We start from the raw sequence: 20,212 nt of genomic DNA, 5'->3' as shown, positions 1-20,212 counted from the left end.
AAATCCAAATCCTAACAGTGTGTATATTGTGTATTGTTAGGATTCAACAAACTGCAATGCTTGCAGAACATTTAGGCTATGTTCACACTAGGCTTTTTTTCAGAGTTTTTTTTCTGCACCAAAACCTTCTCTCTTGGCAGAAAAGAAACATCCTCAAAAACGCAGATTTTGGTGTGTTTTTTGGTGTGTTTTTGGTGTATTTTTCAGGATCCCAAAGTTCAGCTTTGCTTTCACCAAAGAAACATAAACACAGGTCACCAATGCAAGACATATGTGAAACCATATTAACCAGAATTACAAATGTAACAGTGGGGGGAGGTGAATTGTTCAGGGATAGTTTACCTAAGACATTGGCAGAGCATTGAGTTTGTAGGACACTGTTTACTTTCACACTTTGGTCTGCCATAGAGTTGCTCAGGCATTGTTCAATCTCAGACATTGGCCATGTTTACTTTATAGGCATCACTAATTTAAATAAACTGTACTAATCCAAATTGCCATCTCAGGTGACCAAGACAAGATGGTAAACTTGGGAAAATCACAAGAATAAATGGGTTTCACATTCTGCTGTACTTGCATTTTTTTCACTAAAACACTGAAAAACCTGATACCTGTGTTTTTTGCAATGTTTTTTGCACTATCCATTGCTTTCAATGGGTGAAAAAATGCTGAAAGAAATGACATGCCCTATTGTGCAATAAACCATGCAAAGCACAAAATACTAAGGACAAAAAATACAAGCTGTGTGCATGAGATTTCTGAAATATCAAAAAACGCTGAAAAAATGCCTAGTGTGAAGGGTTTGAACAATTGTCTTGCACAACAAAATTTTTTGATCTTTGTTCTTATGCAGCTGTACTTTCTCTTCTGTTTAGTAGAAAAAATGTACTTTTCTTAAAATGTTTCATTATCCTGTAAAATGCTCAGTAATACATTCTATAAATATTAGAGGACTATGCTACTGGGTTGAATCACATACCACATTTAATTTAGTTCTACTCAGTCCTAGTTCATTATGGGAGCCAGTTTTCAAGAATCAATAGCCAAATATAGGTAAAAGATTAACCCTCCCTGACAACAAATATGGACATGCAGGTCTTTGAAATGTAAATCTATCAACACCTTTTTATGTTCTATCAGATGAGATTCCCGAGAAATTGGCATTTTAATTCATATGTAAATGATGAGTTAAGTGCTCTGGGCGTGACAGAGCACTTCCCTAGACTCTGCTTAACAAGGTAATTTCCCAGCCCAGAACCAGCCTTTTTAGCTTGATTGATAGCTCATCATCACTTTTTTTTTGCCAGTTCTAGATATCACACAGATAGTGAGCTATCAATCAAGCAAAAGAGGCTGGTGCTAGGGAAAACAGCCTGGATGAGATGAGCAAATATATTCAAGTGGAAATTAAATACTCAAATTTAAAAAAAATCAGCATACTTCAAAATGCAGATTTATTGTTATTTGCTTCTGCAAGGATTCAGAAAAAATGGCAGCTGCTGGCAACAATTTTTCTGAACTGTAAGAGGCCATTAAAAAGTTAAAAATAAACAAAATCCTTATACTCATTTTACTGCTTATGTCTCTGGCCCCTCTGCTTCTCACCGTCACCTTTCTGGTCCTCATAGCATCTTCTGTTTCCCACTATGAGGCTGAAATCCCTGGGCCTCTCACACTGAGCCAGAACTTTTGGCTCTGATGGGTCCCGGGACGGTTCTGCACATGTGAACACAAGGTCATGGTGCATGTTGTTGGGAATTTCAGCTCTCACAGCGGGATCAAAAGATAAAGGATCCTCAATAAGAGGGAAGATTCACATTAAAGAGATTATCCAGGGAATATAACACACTGTTTAAATGCTTCTCATTGCTTAACACTAGGACTACTGGACTCGTGACCCCGCCTAGAACTACTGAAAGGAGTCATTTTGACTCCTTGCTTGTTTTTGTTTATTTTTAGAGTTTCATTTGTGGTTATTTATTAATAATTATATTTTTTGTAATGTATTATTATTGTGAGATCCAACAGTAATGCTTTTGATTGTTTTTTTTCTGGTTTTCTTATTTTTCTACAGAAAATAACAATAATTATAATAGACGTTTTTCAAACATTTTTTTTTATTCAAGTGCACACATATAAACAACAACTGAAGAACAAAAAGCAGAGAAAATGTAGGTGGAGGAGCATAAAAATTAAAATATGGCGCAGAATTCACCTTCTAAACATTTGGTGTTTCGCATTTTAGGCATTGCCTTTGATTTATGGCAGTACATTGCCCACACAAAGACTTACCACAAGTCTTACAATTTCCGACAGATCTATTTTTCTTGCACTTTTCTTTGATCTGGCAAAATTTTGTTTGAACCATCACTTCTGAGCATGTAGAAACTTGGGACGTGGAACCCTTTTCCCTATCTGTGACATAAGGACCACTCAACTCTCTCACAAGCGTTTGCAAAAATGCCTTGCGTGACATTTTTTGGTGGGTAATCTCCTTGAATATTATCCATGCATTTATACCCGCAAAGTCTAAGGCATTTTCAAATGCATGAACAGGCCATCTCCTTGTGCATGTTCGTGTGGTATATTTTCGTGCCATCTGATCCACTACATCTACTCCATATTTTGTTTCATTGTAAAAGTTTACCGTTTCTGGAGTTTTTTTAGCGGAATCAGACGCAACAACAACATCTGGATGGACGGAACTCAAAATGACAACATTTTTGTTGGGCTTTCCTTGATATACTGTAAGTGTAAAATTGTCTTCATTTCTAAACACTTTAGTGTTGTACAATTCCTCTTTCATGGATTTTATTTCTTTAGGCACTTCTCGCCTTATCTTGTTCAGTGTTCCCACGATGGTTGTTCCTTTGCTTTTTAGCTGTTTAGCTAATTTTACTGAAGTAAAATAATTATCGGTTGTAACATTGCGACCTTTTTTCAAAAACGGATCCAATAACTTCATTACCACATGGTCAGCTAAACGGTCCTCAGCACGGCGTGTGTCATCTTTGCCTAGATAAGGGAAGCCATTTGCCAGATATTTGCTCCTCTTATCAACAGCTAGCCAATATTTGTGGCCATATTTATCTGGTTTGGAAGGCATGTACTGCGTGAATGGACACCTAGTTTTGCTTGGGAAAAGTTGCTCATCCACCGTTATGTATGGGCCAGGTTTGTAACACGCAATACAATAATCAATAAACCTGTCCCACACAGTAGAAAATAGAGCAAACTTGTCCGTTTGCAGTCTCTCCGATCGAGTAGATTTCTCATCAAATCTGAGAAACCTCATAATTTCAACAAAGCGGTCCCTAGACATTGTCGCTTTGCAAAACGGTATTCCCCAGTCATTACACCAAATACTGCTAATCGAGTGACGGTTCGTGCCAGATATTCCACGAGCATAGAATATCGCAATGAATGCATCTAGCTCCTCATCAGATAGAGTAAACTGTAAATTATTGTTCCTGCATGCTTCTGCAAGCGTACAGTTCTTTATATGTGTCAATATATATGAATCAAAAAATAAATGCCATGCGCTCAAAGGACTATCGATAATGATATTTCTTCTGGCGTATCCTGTAGGGCCAGGTGCTTCTCGAAGAATATTTTGGCTGTCACGCCTACCAGGCAAGTGTTCTCCAATTTCAACAGGTTTCCATTGAATACCATCCGCTGAAACTAGTATTCCTTCAGATTCGCCTTCTCTGGTGTTTGTTGTTGCATTACCTTCGCCGCCATCGTTATCTGTTGTTCTTTCATTTCTGGGACGTTTTGCTGATTTTTTCTGTCCACGACCAGGAGGATGGTCACGAGGCAACATAACTGCATGAGCCCGATCCCCAGTTGATGTGCTTGGAATATCTGTAAAAAAGTTGATGAATATTTAGAATTTTTGTTTTGTAAGGGTCCGTGCACACTGGCTGGATTAGCGGCAGAATATCCGACCGGATATTCTCACCACAATCCGGCCCGTACCTGCCCGCTCAGGTACAGAGTGGAGTTTCATACCTGAAGCTCTGCTCCAAACCCCGGGCTGGAGCCGCTGTCTGGGACGGAGCTGTGCTCGCGCGTAAGCAAGCGCTGCTCTGTCCCTGACAGCGGCTCCAGCCCGGGGTTTGGAGCGGAGCTTCAGGCATGAGCGGGCAGGTACGGCCTGTATTGCGGCAAGAATATCCAGATGGCTATTCAGCCAGAATTCTGCTAGTTTGCACAGGCCTTAACTCAGTGTGTGGAAGAACAAATAAATACACATAACTACTTACCTTCTGGATTTGTTCCTTCTGAGTCTTCAGATTCACTTGATATGTTCTGAGGAATGAAATCTTCATCACTGTCAGAATCAAATACATGTTCCTGCAATTCGGATTCCGATTCATCCTCCGGTATGGATTGCAAAGTAGCCAGAATATCCTGAGGCTTTATCAAACGTCTTCTCTCCATATTCCTCACAAATTCCATAATTCTATATAGTTCCCTGCTGAAAAATAGAAATGAAATGAAAACTAAAAGAAATAATAACTGTTCTGCCACCTTCAAAAGTAGGTGGGCTGAATCAGTTGACAGACAGCTAAACTATTTCATAACAATTCATAACTGTATGAGTCTTCAGAGCTCGTATGTCTGCGTCTGTTCTCTTTGTCTCTTCAGCTGAACTGAAAGTAAAGTTACTATCCAGAATACTGTCTCCTGCTAGGACCTTAGAAAAACACCACCCTTCATTAGCATAAGATAAGAGCCTAGAGTAAACAAGCTATTTTGTTCAGCATTACACAGTAATACAAGCAGGTAAAACACAAGGAAAATGTGAAAAGTTGACATGTAAATTGAACTACATCTATATGAACATCAGGGTAAATAAGACAGAGTGAAAAAATTATGCACAAAACTTTATAGCAACATTTAGTGACAAAAGGACCTCAAAATATAGTAGGGAGTCAAAATGACTCCCTTCAGTAGTTCTTGGTAAATTTTGAAAAAAACGCGCAAATTTTTCACCAAAATTATTTATTCTCACAAAATCTTTTTTCACATCATATTTGAGGAAAAGTCACCAAGTTTCAAGCCGGAATTCTGAAAAATGTAGTCACAGAAGAGAAATAAAAAACGAAAGGAGTCAAAATGACTCCATCAGTAGTTCTAGTGTTAAAAGACTGCTGAACTCCCTCCTCCATTGGTGGCAGTAGTATTCAGTTACAGAGGTGCACAGCACAGCTCCGCCAAGTGTATAATGGCTTAAGCCGGATGATGCAGATCTGCCCCTATTCGAATCAATTTTGGGCAGATGTGCAGTACCCAGAAGCATCCACTAAGCAACTGAGGGAGCTGTGTAGTTTGACAGGGGTGCAGGGTGTCCTAAGAAGAGGCCATCAATATTAAAGTCCTGGACAACCCCTGTAAATTGAAAAAAAAAATTCATTCATGTTTGCTATCACTGTAATTGGACTGTCCTGAACAATCAATTCCAGAACAATTTTACCACACAACTAATGCCTTAAAAATACAAAAGAATGGATGAACAGCGTTTTTTCACCATATCGTCCCATTTGGAATTTTTTGCCTGCTTTTTAGTATGCTGTGTTGCAAAATGATTGTATCATTCAAAGTTACAGTTTATCCCACAAACAAAACAAGCCCTTAAAATATCCATGTAAATGAAAACTAAAAAAGCTATGGCTCTTGGAAGAAGGTGAGAAAAAATTGAAAGCCCAAAAACAAAAAATTCCTTGATCCTTAAAGAGTTAAATAAAACAAATTACTCCCTACTAGATTCCCAACAGGTCCTGTTCTGGTGCTTACTAGATCCCTACTGGTCCATGTTTCCTACTCCAGTCTTTGACAAATCAGAAATGATGGAAATGCCCTTTCAGCCAGTCAGTAGCTGAGGTGGTTCACCACTGTGGTCAGTGATTGGCCGAGAAGGCATTTTTAGCCACTTCTGGTAAAGACTGGTAGTCTTATACAGGGTTGGTGCATGGAGGAGAGATGGGACAAAATCACAAACTAAATAAGACAGGGATTTAATTTTTGTGTTCAGCATAAATGGGGCATACTCCGAATTCACCTTTTTACTTATCAGTAGTAGAATTAGTTGAAATAGCAGAAAAAATCATCAGCAGTTGTAATGATATTTTGATTAAATGATTACATTTTGTTAGGAACATTTTAGTTTATCTCTGATTATTTTTAAAGATAGGCCTTTTTCTAAGTTTATGTAATAAACAGGTCCTGTTCATAATCCCACTGGGTCCTAGATTTATCTGACTACATAACCATACACTTCTGTCTGCCATATGGCCTGCGTAAAGTTGCTGTCACATTGCTTACCCAGGTACATAATGTCAGTCATTGTACTCTGATAACTAATGTATCTCACACTACATACATGAGGCAACGGCCTCATATGATACAGCTTGACTTACAAAGATATTTACAGAGTGTCTACAAGGCAAATACAGTGCTGAAGTTCTTAACATAAAGTGTTACCAAATGTTTTAATAATGTTTTCCAATTCATTTCCTATGTTCCGGCAGGAGACTTGTCGAAACTCCCTAAATCCTTTTTTGATGGGTAGTAAAAGTAAAAAAAAATCATGTGGTGAACATCTGATTCATATATTTGTTGAAAATTAGCAGCTAGAATATATATGGAGAAATTCAAAATGGACACTTTTTATTCATCAGATAGTTACTTGGAACACTTGTTTCTAATTTTAGCAATCCTTTCACCTGCACACCAGGGGGAAATCCTGACAAATGTCAAGAAACAGAAACTTTCACCAGTTACCCTGGATCTCAACAGGATTGTCGATTGCAATATTACTTGCTAAATCTCTGTTTCTGTTCATCTGCCTTCTGGGTGCTGTTAACTTTTTCCTTACGTGAACTAAACGGCCACCAGGAATGGAGAAATATCTCTGATCAAAAAAGAAAAATCAATAATTGAGGTTTAACTTGTATACAAAAAATCTGACATGCAAAGAAAACCCTGTATAATAAGATTATCGCTTGAAATAATTAACTATGAGAGGTTCACATTATACTTGTTAAACTGTTTTTTTGCTACACTAAATGGACATCCCTTCTAATTACTGAAGTTATCTCTTTCAGCCACATACATTGTAAAGAGGTGCATAAAATCAAGCTCACAGCCGTGCAATTGTCATAGTAAAACATTGGTAGCAGTAGTATCTATAATATCTATAATATAACGCTATAAGCGTCCCTTTGTTTGAAGCCTCTATAGGCAGTGCAAGCGTGACACGCCTGCGCAGTCTGGCACCAGACAGAAGAACGCATGGAGCCGTAACAGGTAAGAGGGAGTGTATGGCGCCGGAGATCGCGGTACGCGTAGACACTGAACGCATACCGCGATCTCCGGCATCATACTTGCATACCTACCAGACCGGGAGGAGCGTTGCCGCGGCGCCTCTCTTCTGGCCGGAGACCTTGGGCGGAGTAAATGCGTCGGAATTGGCGCATGCGCATAGCACTATCCAGCGCCATTTTACTGAAGACACATTTGCAGTGTGTCTTCAGCAAAATGGAGCCAGACAGTGCGGTATGGGCACGCACGTACTCAGGCGCCACACTCCTCCCCCGGTCTCCGGCAGAACAGGACACCACAGCAGGATTGGGGATGAGTGGTGCCATGCATAACAGGATTGGGGCTGAGGGTTGCCATGCATACCAGGATTGGGGATGAGGGGTGCCATGCATACCAGAATTGATGGATGAGGGGACCATGCATACCAGGATTGGGGATGAGGGGACCATGCATACCAGGATTGGGGGGTGAGGGGGCCATACATACCAGGATTGGGGGATGAGGGGTACCATACATACCAGGATTGAGGGTTGAGGGGTACCATGCATACCAGGATTGGGGGATGAGGGGTACCATGCATACCAGGATTGGGGGATGAGGAGTACCAGGCATGCCAGGATTGCGGAATGAGGAGTGCCATGCATACCAGGATTGGGGGATGAGGGGTAACATGCACACCAGGATTGGGGGATGGGGGATGCCATATATACCAGTATTGGGGGATGGGGGGTGCCATGCATACCAGGATTGGGGGATGGGGGGTGCCATGCATACTAGGATAGGGATGAAGGGTGCCATGTATACCAGATTTGGGATGATGGGGGCATGCATACCAGGATTGGGGATGAGAAAGCCATGCATACCAGGATGAGGGATTGGGTACCATACCAGGATTGGGGGATGAGGGGTGCCATACATAACAGGACTGGGATGAGGGGTGCCATGCATACCAGGATGGGAGATGGGGTGCCATGCTTACCAGGATTGGGGATGAGGGGTGCCATGCATACCAGAATTGAGGAGTGAGGGGTACCATGCATACCCGGATTGGGGAAGAGGGGTATCATGCATACCAGGATTGTGGGATGACGGGTACCATGCACACAAGGATTGAGGGGTGAGGGGTACCATGCATATCAGGATAGGGATGAGGGGTACCATGCAGACCAGGATTGGGGATGAGGGGTACCATGCATACCAGGATTGGGGGATGAGGTGTACCATGCATACCAGGATTGAGGGGTGAGGGGTACCATGCATACCAGCATAGGGATAAGGGGTACCATGCATACCAGGATAGGGATCTGGGGGGGTCATGCATACCAGGATTCGGATGAGGGGCCTTGAATACCAGGATAGGGATGAGGGGTACCATGTATACCAGGATAGGGATGAGGGGTACCATGCATACCAGGATGAGGGATGGGGTGCCATGCATACCAGGATAGGGATGAGGGAGCCATGCATGCCAGAATGAGGGGCGCCATGCATGCCAGGATTGGGATGAGGGGTGCCATGCATGCCAGGATTGGGGATGAGGGGTGCCATGCATACCAGGATTGGGGATGAGGGGTGCCAAGCATACCAGGATTGATGGTGAGGGGTGCCATGCATACCAAGATTGGGTGTGAGGGGTGCCATGTATACCAGGATAGGGATGAGGCGTGCCATGCATACCAGGATAGGGATGAGGGCAGCACATAACAGGATGTGAGAACAGGTTTGGGGAGGTGAAATACCAGGATGGGGGCAGCACAAATACCAGGATGGGGCAGCAGAAATACCAGGATGGGAGCAGCACAAATACCAGCATGAAAGACCATACACCAATAAAAATGCTCGCAACCTGGGCATAGAACAGGCTCAATAGCTAGTAGGTTATAATCAAGAGTTCGATAAGTTTAAGAGTGTCACTATCCTAAAATGTCACAATATAACATATACCAAGCTCTACTGATCCAATCAGAACAGTTTTATTGTGCAATATAATTCAAGAAACGTTAGGACACTGTGTAAAATGTAAAGAATAGAAGAATGCAATGATTTGGAAATCTCTTATAGCCATATTGTATTCACAACAGAGCATAGAACACAGATTAGAAGTTGAAAGTTAGACATTTTTCCATTTCATTTGAAAAAAATAACTCATTTAGAAATTGATGGCAGCAACCAATCTCTTAAAAGTTGGGAGAGGTTTACCAAAAGGCTGGAAATTTAAGTGGTTTTAATGGAAAACAACTAGAAGGTCAATTTTCTACTAAGAGACATGAATGTAAAAAAGAGCATGTTAGAGAGGCAGAGTCTCTCAGAAGCAAAGATGGTCAGAGATTCACCAATCTGTGAATAACTGCATCTAAAAATTGCAGAACAATTTAAGAAAAATGTTCCTCAATGAAACATTGCAAAGATTTAGAATATCCTACCATCTACAGTACATATTATTATCAAAAGATTCAGAGATTCTGAAAAGATCCTTGTGCATATGGGACAAGGTCGACGGTCAATATTGGATGTTCGTGATCTACAGGCCGTAAGGCAGCACTGCAGTAAAAACACAATTCAGTTGTGCAAATCATTGCATTGCCTCAGAAATACTTCCAGAAATTATTGACTGTGAACACAGGTCACCGTGCAAATGCAAGTTGAAGCTTTATTGTGTAAAGAAGAAGTTATATAGCAACACAATCCAGAAACGCTGCTGTCTTTTCTGAACCAAATCTCATTTTAAATTGGTTAGCATCCATCACAACAGCATGGCTGTCAGAAGAAGGGTTCAGATGATGAACTAGCACCAAAAAATATTGTGTCAATGTTTAATACTATACGTAGAAAGTATGTAAACCCAACTGTGAAGATTGTAAGAAGAGGTTTTCTGTTGGAGTTTCCTTCTGTTCTTCGATCTGTTGTACTGATATGCTACATTGTACTAGGGCTTCATATTATACTCGCAGATTCAGATTCCCTTCTTAATAGTTTAAAGGGAATCTGTCAGCAGGTTTTTGCTACCATGTCTGAGAGCAGCCTGATGTAGGCAATGAGATGCTGAATGCAAAGATGTATCACTTAGATTAGTGAGTGCAGCTATCCTCACACAGAGTTCTTGGATGAAGCAAAGCAGAGAAAGCTAACCCCGCTCACACCAGGCTCTGTATATACACTGTCTATAGACAGTGAGGTGTTCATCACAGGAGGAGGCGTTGCTGGATCAGGAGTCACAAGCTACTAGTCTGAGCAATGATAAGCTACTTTAAAGCAAACACAACCACAGAGCTTGATAAGAGAGGCATAGCTGAAATCTGTGTTTAACCCCTACATCATGGTGTCTTCAGCTTACATAGCAAAAACAGGCTGACAGATTCCCTTTAAGTGTCCCACACAAAATAAAACAATAAAAAACGTACCTTATACTTCTCTCCCAGACCAGTGCTGCTCCTGTAATGACAGTGCTGCTACTCTCAGCAGTCACATGACTGATTGGCTGCAGTGGTAAAATGACATAACAATATCACATGACCGCTTCTTGGGAATCACAGAGCCAACTCTGCAGTTGTGACGCTAGTCTGGGAGGTAAAAATATGTGTTTTTTTATTTTATGTGAATCAATTAAGTAAATAAGAAAGGGTTATCCAATAGTTCACAACTCTTTTAAGTCAAAATGTATACTTTCTGCTGCCCCCATTGGCACACCAAGGCCCCCATGCTTCTTGTATCAAAATGTCAAAATGGACAGAAATATTTTACCTTTCTTCCACCATATACACTCCCTGACAGAAGTTATGTCGCTTGTCCATGTTATGTAAATAAAAGCTTATAACCTGACGATAAATTCATCCATTGGTTTTATAAATTACTCTTTTGAAAGCTGAAACCCTCCCAAATTTGGTTTAGGTTAAGAAAATAAATTGGCATTAATGCTGAAATATTGTTCATTTAACCACTTCGCACCAGAGCCTGTTTTTGCCTTCGTGACCGGGCCAATTTTATCAAATTCTGACCACTGTCACTTTATGAGGTAATTACTCTGGAACGCTTCAACGGATTCCCCTGATTCTGAGATTGTTTTTTTGAGACATATTGTACTTCATGATAGTGGTAAAATTTCTTCGATATCACTTGCGTTTATTTGTGAAAAAATCGGAAATTTGGCAAAAATTGTGAACATTTTGCAATTTTCAAGCTTTGAATTTTCATGCACTTAAATCAGAGCGATATATCACACAAAATAGTTAATAAATAACATTTTCCACATGTCTACTTCACATCAGCACAATTTTGGAACCAAAATTTTTTTTTGTTAGGAAGCTATAAGGGTTAAAAGTTGACCAGCGATTTCTCATTTTTACAACAAAATTTACAAAAACATTTTTTTAGGGACCACATCATATTTGAAGTGACTTTGAGGGGCCTTTATGACAGAAAATACCCAAAAATGATACCATTCTAAAAGCTGCACCCCTCAAGGTGCTCAAAACCACATTCAAGAAGTTTATTAACCCTTCAGGTGCTTCACAGGAATTTTTGGAATGTGGAAGAAAACAATGAACATTTAACTTTTTTTCACAAAACTGCTACTTTAACCTCAAATTTTTAATTTTCACAAGGGTAGCCAGAAGAAATGGACTCCAAAATGTGTTGTAAAATTTCTCCTGAGCATGCTGATACCCCATATGTGGCGCAAAGCCACTGTTTGGGCGCACGGCATGGCTCGGAAGGTAAGGAGCGCCATTTGACTTTTGGAATGGAAATTTGACTGGAATCGATAGCGGGCCCCATGTTGCATTTGGAGAGCCCCTGAGGTACCTAAACAGAGAAAACCCCCAACAAGTGACCCCATTTTGGAAACTAGACCCCTCAAGGAACTTATCTAGATGTGTGGTGAGCACATTGAACCCCCAGGGGCTTCACAGAATTTTATAATCTTGAAGTGTGAAAATAAAAAAACACATTTTTAACACAAAACTGCTACTTTAGCCTCAAATGTTTCATTTTCACAAGGGCAACCAGAAAAAATGGACCCCAAAATGTGTTGTGCAATTTCTCCTGAGCACGCTGATACCCCATATGTGGTGCAAAGCCACTGTTTGGGCGCACGGCATAGCTCGGAAGGTAAGGAGCGCCATTTGACTTTTGGAATGGAAATTTGGCTGGGATCGATAGCGGACGCCATGTTGCATTTGGAGAGCCCCTGGGGTGCCTAAACAGAGGAAACCCCCAACAAGTGACCGAATTTTACAATCTACTCCTCTGTATAAATTAATCTAGTGGTCGGAAAATAAGTAGATAGGTAAATGGTCACTAAACCCATAGATGAATTCCCACAAAGGTGTCATTTCCATAATGGGGTCACTTCAGGGGGGATTATGCTGTTCTGGCACTTTTCAGAGTACCAGAATTAAAGAATCCCCCATGAAGTGACCCCATTTTGGAAATGACACCCCTCTGGGAATTCATCTATGGGTTTAGTGACCATTTTAACTCAATGGATGATTTCCAGAAGCAAGCACGCAATGGAAGGTTTAGATTCTGGAGAACCCACCCCCCCACCCCTGGAAATTAAGTGAGCTCTACTCGAATGTGTCATTCACTAAATGAACCAAATGTTTGAATGACAAATTGGGATACATTTTTACAGTTTAAAAACGTGGTTCTGTGTGGAAGATTTTAAAGCAGTCAGTGACGCATAAGGCTGGCAATGATGGGCATTGTGGGCAATAGTAGCGGGTATCACGCCTCATTCCTCTCTTAGTACATACACGACATCTTTTCTGGGGGTTCCTTCTTGTTTCCGTTGCTGGAATAAGTGCAATAAAATGTCGCTCAGTGAGTCTTTTCACATCCTCAGATTCTAATGGATGAGCGGGGCTAACACTTTGAAAAACAAGATTTTCAATTACCTTTTCTTGATAGTCAAGAAAAGGATCTGAATTTCCTGCTTTTTTGTACAACGCAAAAGAATTGTATGTGGCCACCTGAAACAAATAAATAACCAACTTTTTATACCAGGTATAGAACTTTCTTGATACCTGGTATGGCTATAGAACCTGGTCTGCAAGGTCCACACCCCCCATGTGTTTGTTGTAGTCAATGACTGACACAGGTTTTTGCTTCGGAGTGGTGGATCCTAGTTCTACAGTGGCCTTTGTGGCATCTGTGTGGATCGAGCTGAGGACAAAAATATCCCTCTTATCCCTATATTTCAGGGCAAGCAGCTCTCCGTTGCCTACAGCCCCTGACTGCCCCTTTTGAAACTTTTGGTTGACTAATGGTTGTGGAAACCCCTGACGGTTTTTACGGATGGTCCCACAAGCCCCGATGTTGTGTTCAACCAGACTTTTAAATAGGGGTATACTGGTGTAATAATTGTCCACGTACAGATTGTAGCCTTTTTGAAAAAATGGACTTATCAGCTCCCAAACAATTTTTCCAGATGTCCCCAGATAAGTAGGGCATCCTGGTGGGTTTAGTTGGCTATCTTTCCCCTCATATATGCGGAAAGCGGATGTGTATCTGGTTGAACTTTCGCACATTTTATAGATCTTTATTCCAAACCTTGCCCTTTTAGATGGGATAAATTGCTTGAGGTGCAGTCTTCCTTTGAATTTTACAAGGGACTCATCTATAGAAATATTTTGTGTTGGGGTGTAGAGCCTTAAGAATTTTTCTGACAAATTTTCAATGATGGGTCTAATTTTATATAACCTGTCATGTTCTGGGGCATTTCTGGGCAGGCATTGACTATTGTCATTAAAATGCCAAAACTGCATGAGCATTTCATAACGGGTCCTAGTAAGAACAACTGAAAACATAGGGGTGGCTTGAACAGGGTGGTTGGACCAGTAGGATCGAATGCTCGGTTTTTTAACAAGCCCCATGGCAAATGTAAGTCCTAAATTTTTTTTTATTTCCGGGACATTAGTTGGTGTCCATAAATTTGCCCTAGCATAGTAAGATCGGGGATTCTGGCTTATGAATTGGGACGCATATAAATTTGTTTGCACGACAATATGCTCTAGCAAGTTGTCTGTAAAAAACAAATTAAAAAAATGAATTGGTCCAAAATCTTCCACCTCCACATTTATACCAGGAGTGGCGTTGAAATCAGGGCTGAATGGAGCAGCCGAATCCAAAGCCTCCCATCTGGGAAATGCTAGATCATGTGGCAAAGCCCCTTGTACACTGGCATGCGCCAATTCACTAGTAGCAGGGACAGCGCTTGTACTGGGCAGTGTTCCCTGATTTGGAGACGTTTCTGCAGTAGCGCTATTTGCCCCTATTGCTGTACTGGTCCTTGGGCTTGAGGATGGACCAGAATCACTGCTCATTTCTGAGCTCTCAGTGTCACCGCTACTAAAGCCCTCAAAATCCACATCTCCATCTGAGATTGCACTGTCATCACTATCAGAACACAGCAGGGCATACACCTCCTCTGCTGTATAAGTCTGACGGGCCATTTTATTTTTATATTTTTTGACTGGACTGAATGGACCGGACTGAACGGACGGGACTGGACGGGACTGACCGGACTGGACTGACCGGACTGGACTGACCTGACTGGACTGATCTGACAGGACTGACTGGACTGATCTGACAGAACTGACTGACTGACAGGACTGACTGACTCACAGGACTGACTGACTGATCTGACAGGACTAACTGACTGATCTGACAGGACTGACTGACTGACAGGACTGACAGGACTGACTGACAGGACTGACTGATCTGACAGGACTGACTGACTGACAGGACTGACTGATCTGACAGGACTGAGTGACTGACAGGACTGACTGATCTGACAGGACTGACTGACTGACTGACTGATCTGACAGGACTGACTGACTGAGAGATCTGACAGGACTGACTGATCTGACAGGACTGACTGACTGACTGATCTGACAGGACTGACTGACTGACAGGACTGACTGACTGATCTGACAGGACTGACTGACTGACTGATCTGACAGGACTGACTGACTGACAGATCTGACAGGACTGACTGACTGACAGATCTGACAGGACTGACTGACCTGACAGGACTGACTGACTGACTGATCTGACAGGACTGACTGGCTGACAGATCTGACAGGACTGACTGATCTGACAGGACTGACTAACCCTAACTCTTACTTTCTTTATCATTTTTTTTTTCCACTTTTACTGTGGCAAGGCTGACAGCTCTTGTCACACTGTTTCTCCTCTGCTCTCTCACTGAGATCAGAGGAGAAACAGTGTATTTATCAGCCAGATCGCCCGGGAAAGTTTGTTGCTAAAACAAACTTCCCTAGTGATCTCTCTGATTGGCTGGTGTGATGCTGACATCATCGAGACCTGAGCCAATCAGGTCTCGATGATGTCAGAGGTCACAGCACCGGGATCCCTGCCGCTACTAAGGTATGTGGGGGGTCCTGATCGCCGACCACCGGCTGTCACTATCTTTTAAATGCCGCGATCGCTATGGATCGCGGCATCTAGAAGATAGGAACAGGTTAACATCATGGGGACCTGATCCAATCAGGTCCCCATGATGACACATGTCAGAGCTATCGCTCTGAACCGGTAGTGCAGCGCTTGCAGGACCCTGGGGGTCCTGAGCGCTGGGGGACCACCCACCTTTTTTAAATGTCGGCGCTGCACAGAGCCCAGCAAGCGCCGACGTTTATCTACAGTGGGGCATCGCGAAGCGGTTAATGAACACAGAATGGCCAGATTTTGGCAAGACAAAAGTTTTGTCGCCCACAGAAAGTAATGTGATATTCAAACAAATAATTATCTTAAAATACAAATATATGTTGCATAACATTGGTGAATGGAGTTGTGGTGCTATTAGAGTCATATTTAATATTTTGTGTGACTTCCATGAGTTTGAAGGACTGCATCCATGCGGTTCAACAATGATTCATACAATTTATTAATGAAGTCATCAGGAATAGCAAAGAATGCAGTCTTACATGCCTCCCAGAGTTCATCTAGAGTCTTTGGTTTTGTCTTCCTAGCTTCCTCTTTCATCCTACCCCAAACATGCTTAATGATTTTCATGTCTGGTGACTGGGCTGGCCAGTCCTTGAGCACCTTGATCTTTTCTGCCTGGAGTAACTTTGTTGTAGAGATGGATGTATGAGATGGAGCACCATCCTGCTGCAGAATTTGACCCCTTTTATGATTTGGAATGTAAGAGGTAGCTAATATTTCTTGATATTTTAGGCTATTGATATTGCCTTCCACCTTGCAAATGTTTCACACACCCCCATACTGAATGTAACCCAAGACCATGATCTTTCCACCACCAAATGTAACTGTTTTCTGGGTGTATTTTGGATCATACGGGCTCCAGTAGGTCTCCTGCAGTATTTATGGTGGCTGTGGTGTAATTCTACTGAAGATTCATCAGAGAAATCCACCTTCTGCCACTTTTCCAGCGTCCATCTGTTTAGTAGGCTGTGGGACTTTGCAAACGTTTTGTATTTGCCTTTTGTTTAGTGCTGGCTTCTGGGCACTGATTCGACCTTAGAGGCCATTTTGAGACAGAATCCTACAAACTGTTCTAGTTGACACAGGGACTTGAGGTGACCAGGCCTGTTGGAGCTCTGCTGCAGTGGAAGAGGGGCTTGCTTTGGATTTTTTAATCAGCAAACGTTCCTCCTGAGCAGTTGTCTTGCGGGGTCTACCAGACCGGGGCTTGTCAAACACATCTCCAGTCTCTTCAAATCTTTTTTAAATTCTTTGTACTTGACGCTGAGACACATTAAAGGTGCCAGCCACCTCTGCAGTGGATCTGGTCTTCAGCCTCTTGATAATCAAGGCTTTGATCACAGGGTGGATTTTTGGCATGTTGTCAGAGCTCAAGTTGCAGTTCAAGTGAAGGTCTGGGGTGCTGGGTTTCTTTTCATACACACCCACTAATTAACCAATCATTTACTGAGCACTGGTGAGGATGTAAACTAGGATTGGGTGCATTATATGACCAGGCGACAAAACTTTTGTCTTGCCAAAATCTGACCATTCTGTGTTCATTAAATGATCAATATTTCAGTATTGATGCCAATTTATTTTCTTAACCTATACCAAATTTGGGAGGGTTTCAGCTTTCAAAAGAGTCATTTATAAAACCAAAGGATGAATTTAACGTCAGGTTATAAGCTTTTATTTACATAACATGGATAAGCGACATAACTTCTGTCAGGGAGTGTACACTGGTATGATGAAATCATTACATTACAGTTTTAGTAATAAAACAGTATTATTATTACTATAGATCAGGGGATGGCAATTAATTTTCTGAGGGGCCACATTACAGACGGTGACTGTTGTGGAAAGCTGAATCAGAAGGCTGAAATTAATTCTGCTCAATATTAATATTAACATAATAATTATAATTATTATTTTGTATTAATTGCATCACTTAATATTGAGAAGAATTAAGTAGGCTGACATCCCCTATATACCGTATGAGCCCAAACACAGCCCCTATATGCAGTTTTGGTGCACACACAGCCCCCTATATACAATATAAGCTAACACACAACCCCTATATACAGAATGAGTTTCCACACAGCCTCTATATACAAGATGAGCCCCCACACAGTCCCCCTATATATAGAATGATCCCCCATATAGCCCACTATATATACTATGAGCCTCCACATAGCCCCTATATATACAGTATGAGCCCCCACTATATACAGTATGACCATAGAGAAAAGAACAACGATCCAATGCCCAAATCTTTCCACTGTATAAAAATTAATTTTATTGAATCAATATATAAAAAATGGAATGCAGACAATTGATACACAGGTGGTGCAAAAAACATGCAATGTATAAAAATACATCTAAATAGGGGGCATGCAAAGACCCTTCTGTGAGCCCCACATGGGGATATGTAACCATGTGTACTGACTACTAAGTATTCAACAGGTATTCACTGTGGTCTCACTAGTATAGATCTTAGAGTTTGTATGTCAGAGGTATGGCAGCTATTTATAGTGTCAGATATATACTACTGGTCACTAGATAGCAATGCATTTGTTTGTGTACATATAAATAAATGAACGAATGTTTTCATACCCAGGCACAGGACCACAGATACAGGAGCTCACAGAGGCGCCATGTGTCCACCCCGCGTTTCGGCGCTGCCTTCTTCAGGGGGTGTGAATCACAAAGACAGGTGGGTCAATTTGAGTGAGATGTCACCCAATCAAAATATGTGGGAGGGCCAATGATGACACATGTAGCGTCACGGTTGCAGGGTCGACCCACGACGTCAGCGTCATGCAATGGATCCCGTGACCGTCACATGGGCCCATGTGACCACGCAGGTCCTTGCAGGGAGATGTCAAAAGTCGTAGGACGCACATCAGGCCCGTGGTGCGCATATGTGCAGGTCCTGCACAATTCACAGATCCACCAATGCATGAAAGTTGCCCTATATTATACACAAAAGAGTATATATATTTTTTTTTTGACACTCAGTGATGACCTTTTTTTTTTGGAAGTGCATTGAGCTGTAGGGTACATTGCTGCAAAAGGGGGAAAAAAAAACAAAAAACTATTTAAATCTTCTTCCTTCTTCCTTAGCGAGTGTGAACGAGCTGAGTGTGACCGGAGTGTAAGTGCAAACGGAAGTAAGTGTGTGACTTGTTGTTCAGTGACTTGGATTCAGGGAGTTTGGAAGGGAGGAATTTGGACTGAATTGCTGTCTGTATTTTATTAATTCTTTACATTTCTTTTTACCTAACATTTCTGTCTAGTGCAATCCCCATTAGGAAATGAGCTCCATTATTGGCAATGCTATCCAGTGTATATCTTGCCACATGTATGCAATCCTTGAACAGCCGGTCGGGGTTGCATACTGCTGTGCGAGATGTGTGCACATTGTGCATTTGGAAATCCAAGTACTGGATCTAAATGAGCAGCTGGCAACATTGAGATCCATTGACAAAATGGAAAGGAGTCTGCTGCTCACTGAGCAGTTGCTCACTGGGGTAGATGTGGGGGAGGGTGGTAGTAGGAAGCTGCAGGACAGTGAGGCCGCTAGCTGGGTGACAGTTAGAAGGGGGGGTAGAGGGAAGAGTGCCAGGGAGGCTAGTTCTGATCTGGCACACCCCAATAAGTTTTCAAAGTTGGCAGATGAGGGGGGTGTCGGTACAGGGGTAGCACTCCTGCAGCAAGGCATATCCCCTGAAAGCCGGAGGAGTGTCAGCTCCAGTAAGGGGGGAAATAGGAGAGCAGGGCAGGCCAGGAAGGTGCTGGTAGTGGGGGACTCAATTATTAGGGGAACAGATAGGGCAATCTGTCACAAAGACAGGGATCGTCGAACAGTGTGCTGCCTATCTGGTGCTCGAATCCGGCACATCGCTGATCGGGTTGACAGATTACTGGGAGGGGCTGGTGAGGACCCAGTGGTCATGGTGCACATTGGCACAAATGACAAAGTTAGAGGTAGGTGGAATGTCCTTAAAGATGATTTCAGGGAATTTGGCTGCAAGCTTAAAGCAAGGACCTCCAAGGTGGTATTCTCTGAAATACTACCTGTACCACGTGCCACGCCAGAGAGGCAACAGGAGATTAAGGAGAAAAATAGTTGGCTCAAGAACTGGTGTAGGAAGGAGGGATTTGGGTTCCTGGAGAACTGGGCCAACTTCTCAGTTGCCTACAGACTCTACGCTAGGGACCGGCTGCACCTCAATGGGGAGGGTGCAATTCTGCTGGGGCAGAAAATGGCTAGAAGGTTGGAGGAATGTTTAAACTAGGGATAGAGGGAAGGGTATTCATTTTATACGTGGGGAAGATAGTGCAGATAGTGACCTGGGCACAAATAAAGAAATTGGGGGTGGGGTTAGAACAGTCAATAAAGTAAGAAGGAATAGAGGTACAGAGAGATACATAA

The 20,212-nt window shown here is 42.1% G+C and overlaps 1 protein-coding gene across 1 annotated transcript in view; it reads right to left on the bottom strand.

Moving 5' to 3' along the window:
* Nucleotides 1-1,570: 1,570 nt before the first annotated feature.
* Nucleotides 1,571-20,212, bottom strand: part of LOC141163076 (uncharacterized) — a 100,296-nt gene continuing 81,654 nt past the window's right edge. The window contains exons 3-6 of the mRNA XM_073649125.1: nucleotides 6,783-6,919; nucleotides 4,269-4,483; nucleotides 2,720-3,867; nucleotides 1,571-1,795 (exon numbers count right to left, since the gene is read on the bottom strand). Of these exons, the coding sequence (XP_073505226.1) occupies nucleotides 1,571-1,795; nucleotides 2,720-3,867; nucleotides 4,269-4,483; nucleotides 6,783-6,919 (1,725 nt within the window). The remainder of the gene's footprint in view (nucleotides 1,796-2,719; nucleotides 3,868-4,268; nucleotides 4,484-6,782; nucleotides 6,920-20,212) is intronic.

The sequence above is a fragment of the Phyllobates terribilis genome, unplaced genomic scaffold (assembly GCF_046119375.1).
Source record: "Phyllobates terribilis strain yellow unplaced genomic scaffold, ASM4611937v1 Scaffold_1__5_contigs__length_1240528914, whole genome shotgun sequence".
In the NCBI taxonomy this organism is placed as follows: domain Eukaryota; kingdom Metazoa; phylum Chordata; class Amphibia; order Anura; family Dendrobatidae; genus Phyllobates; species Phyllobates terribilis.
The sequence above is the reverse complement of the archived record's forward strand: the minus strand, read 5'-3'. Positions and strand labels throughout refer to the sequence as shown.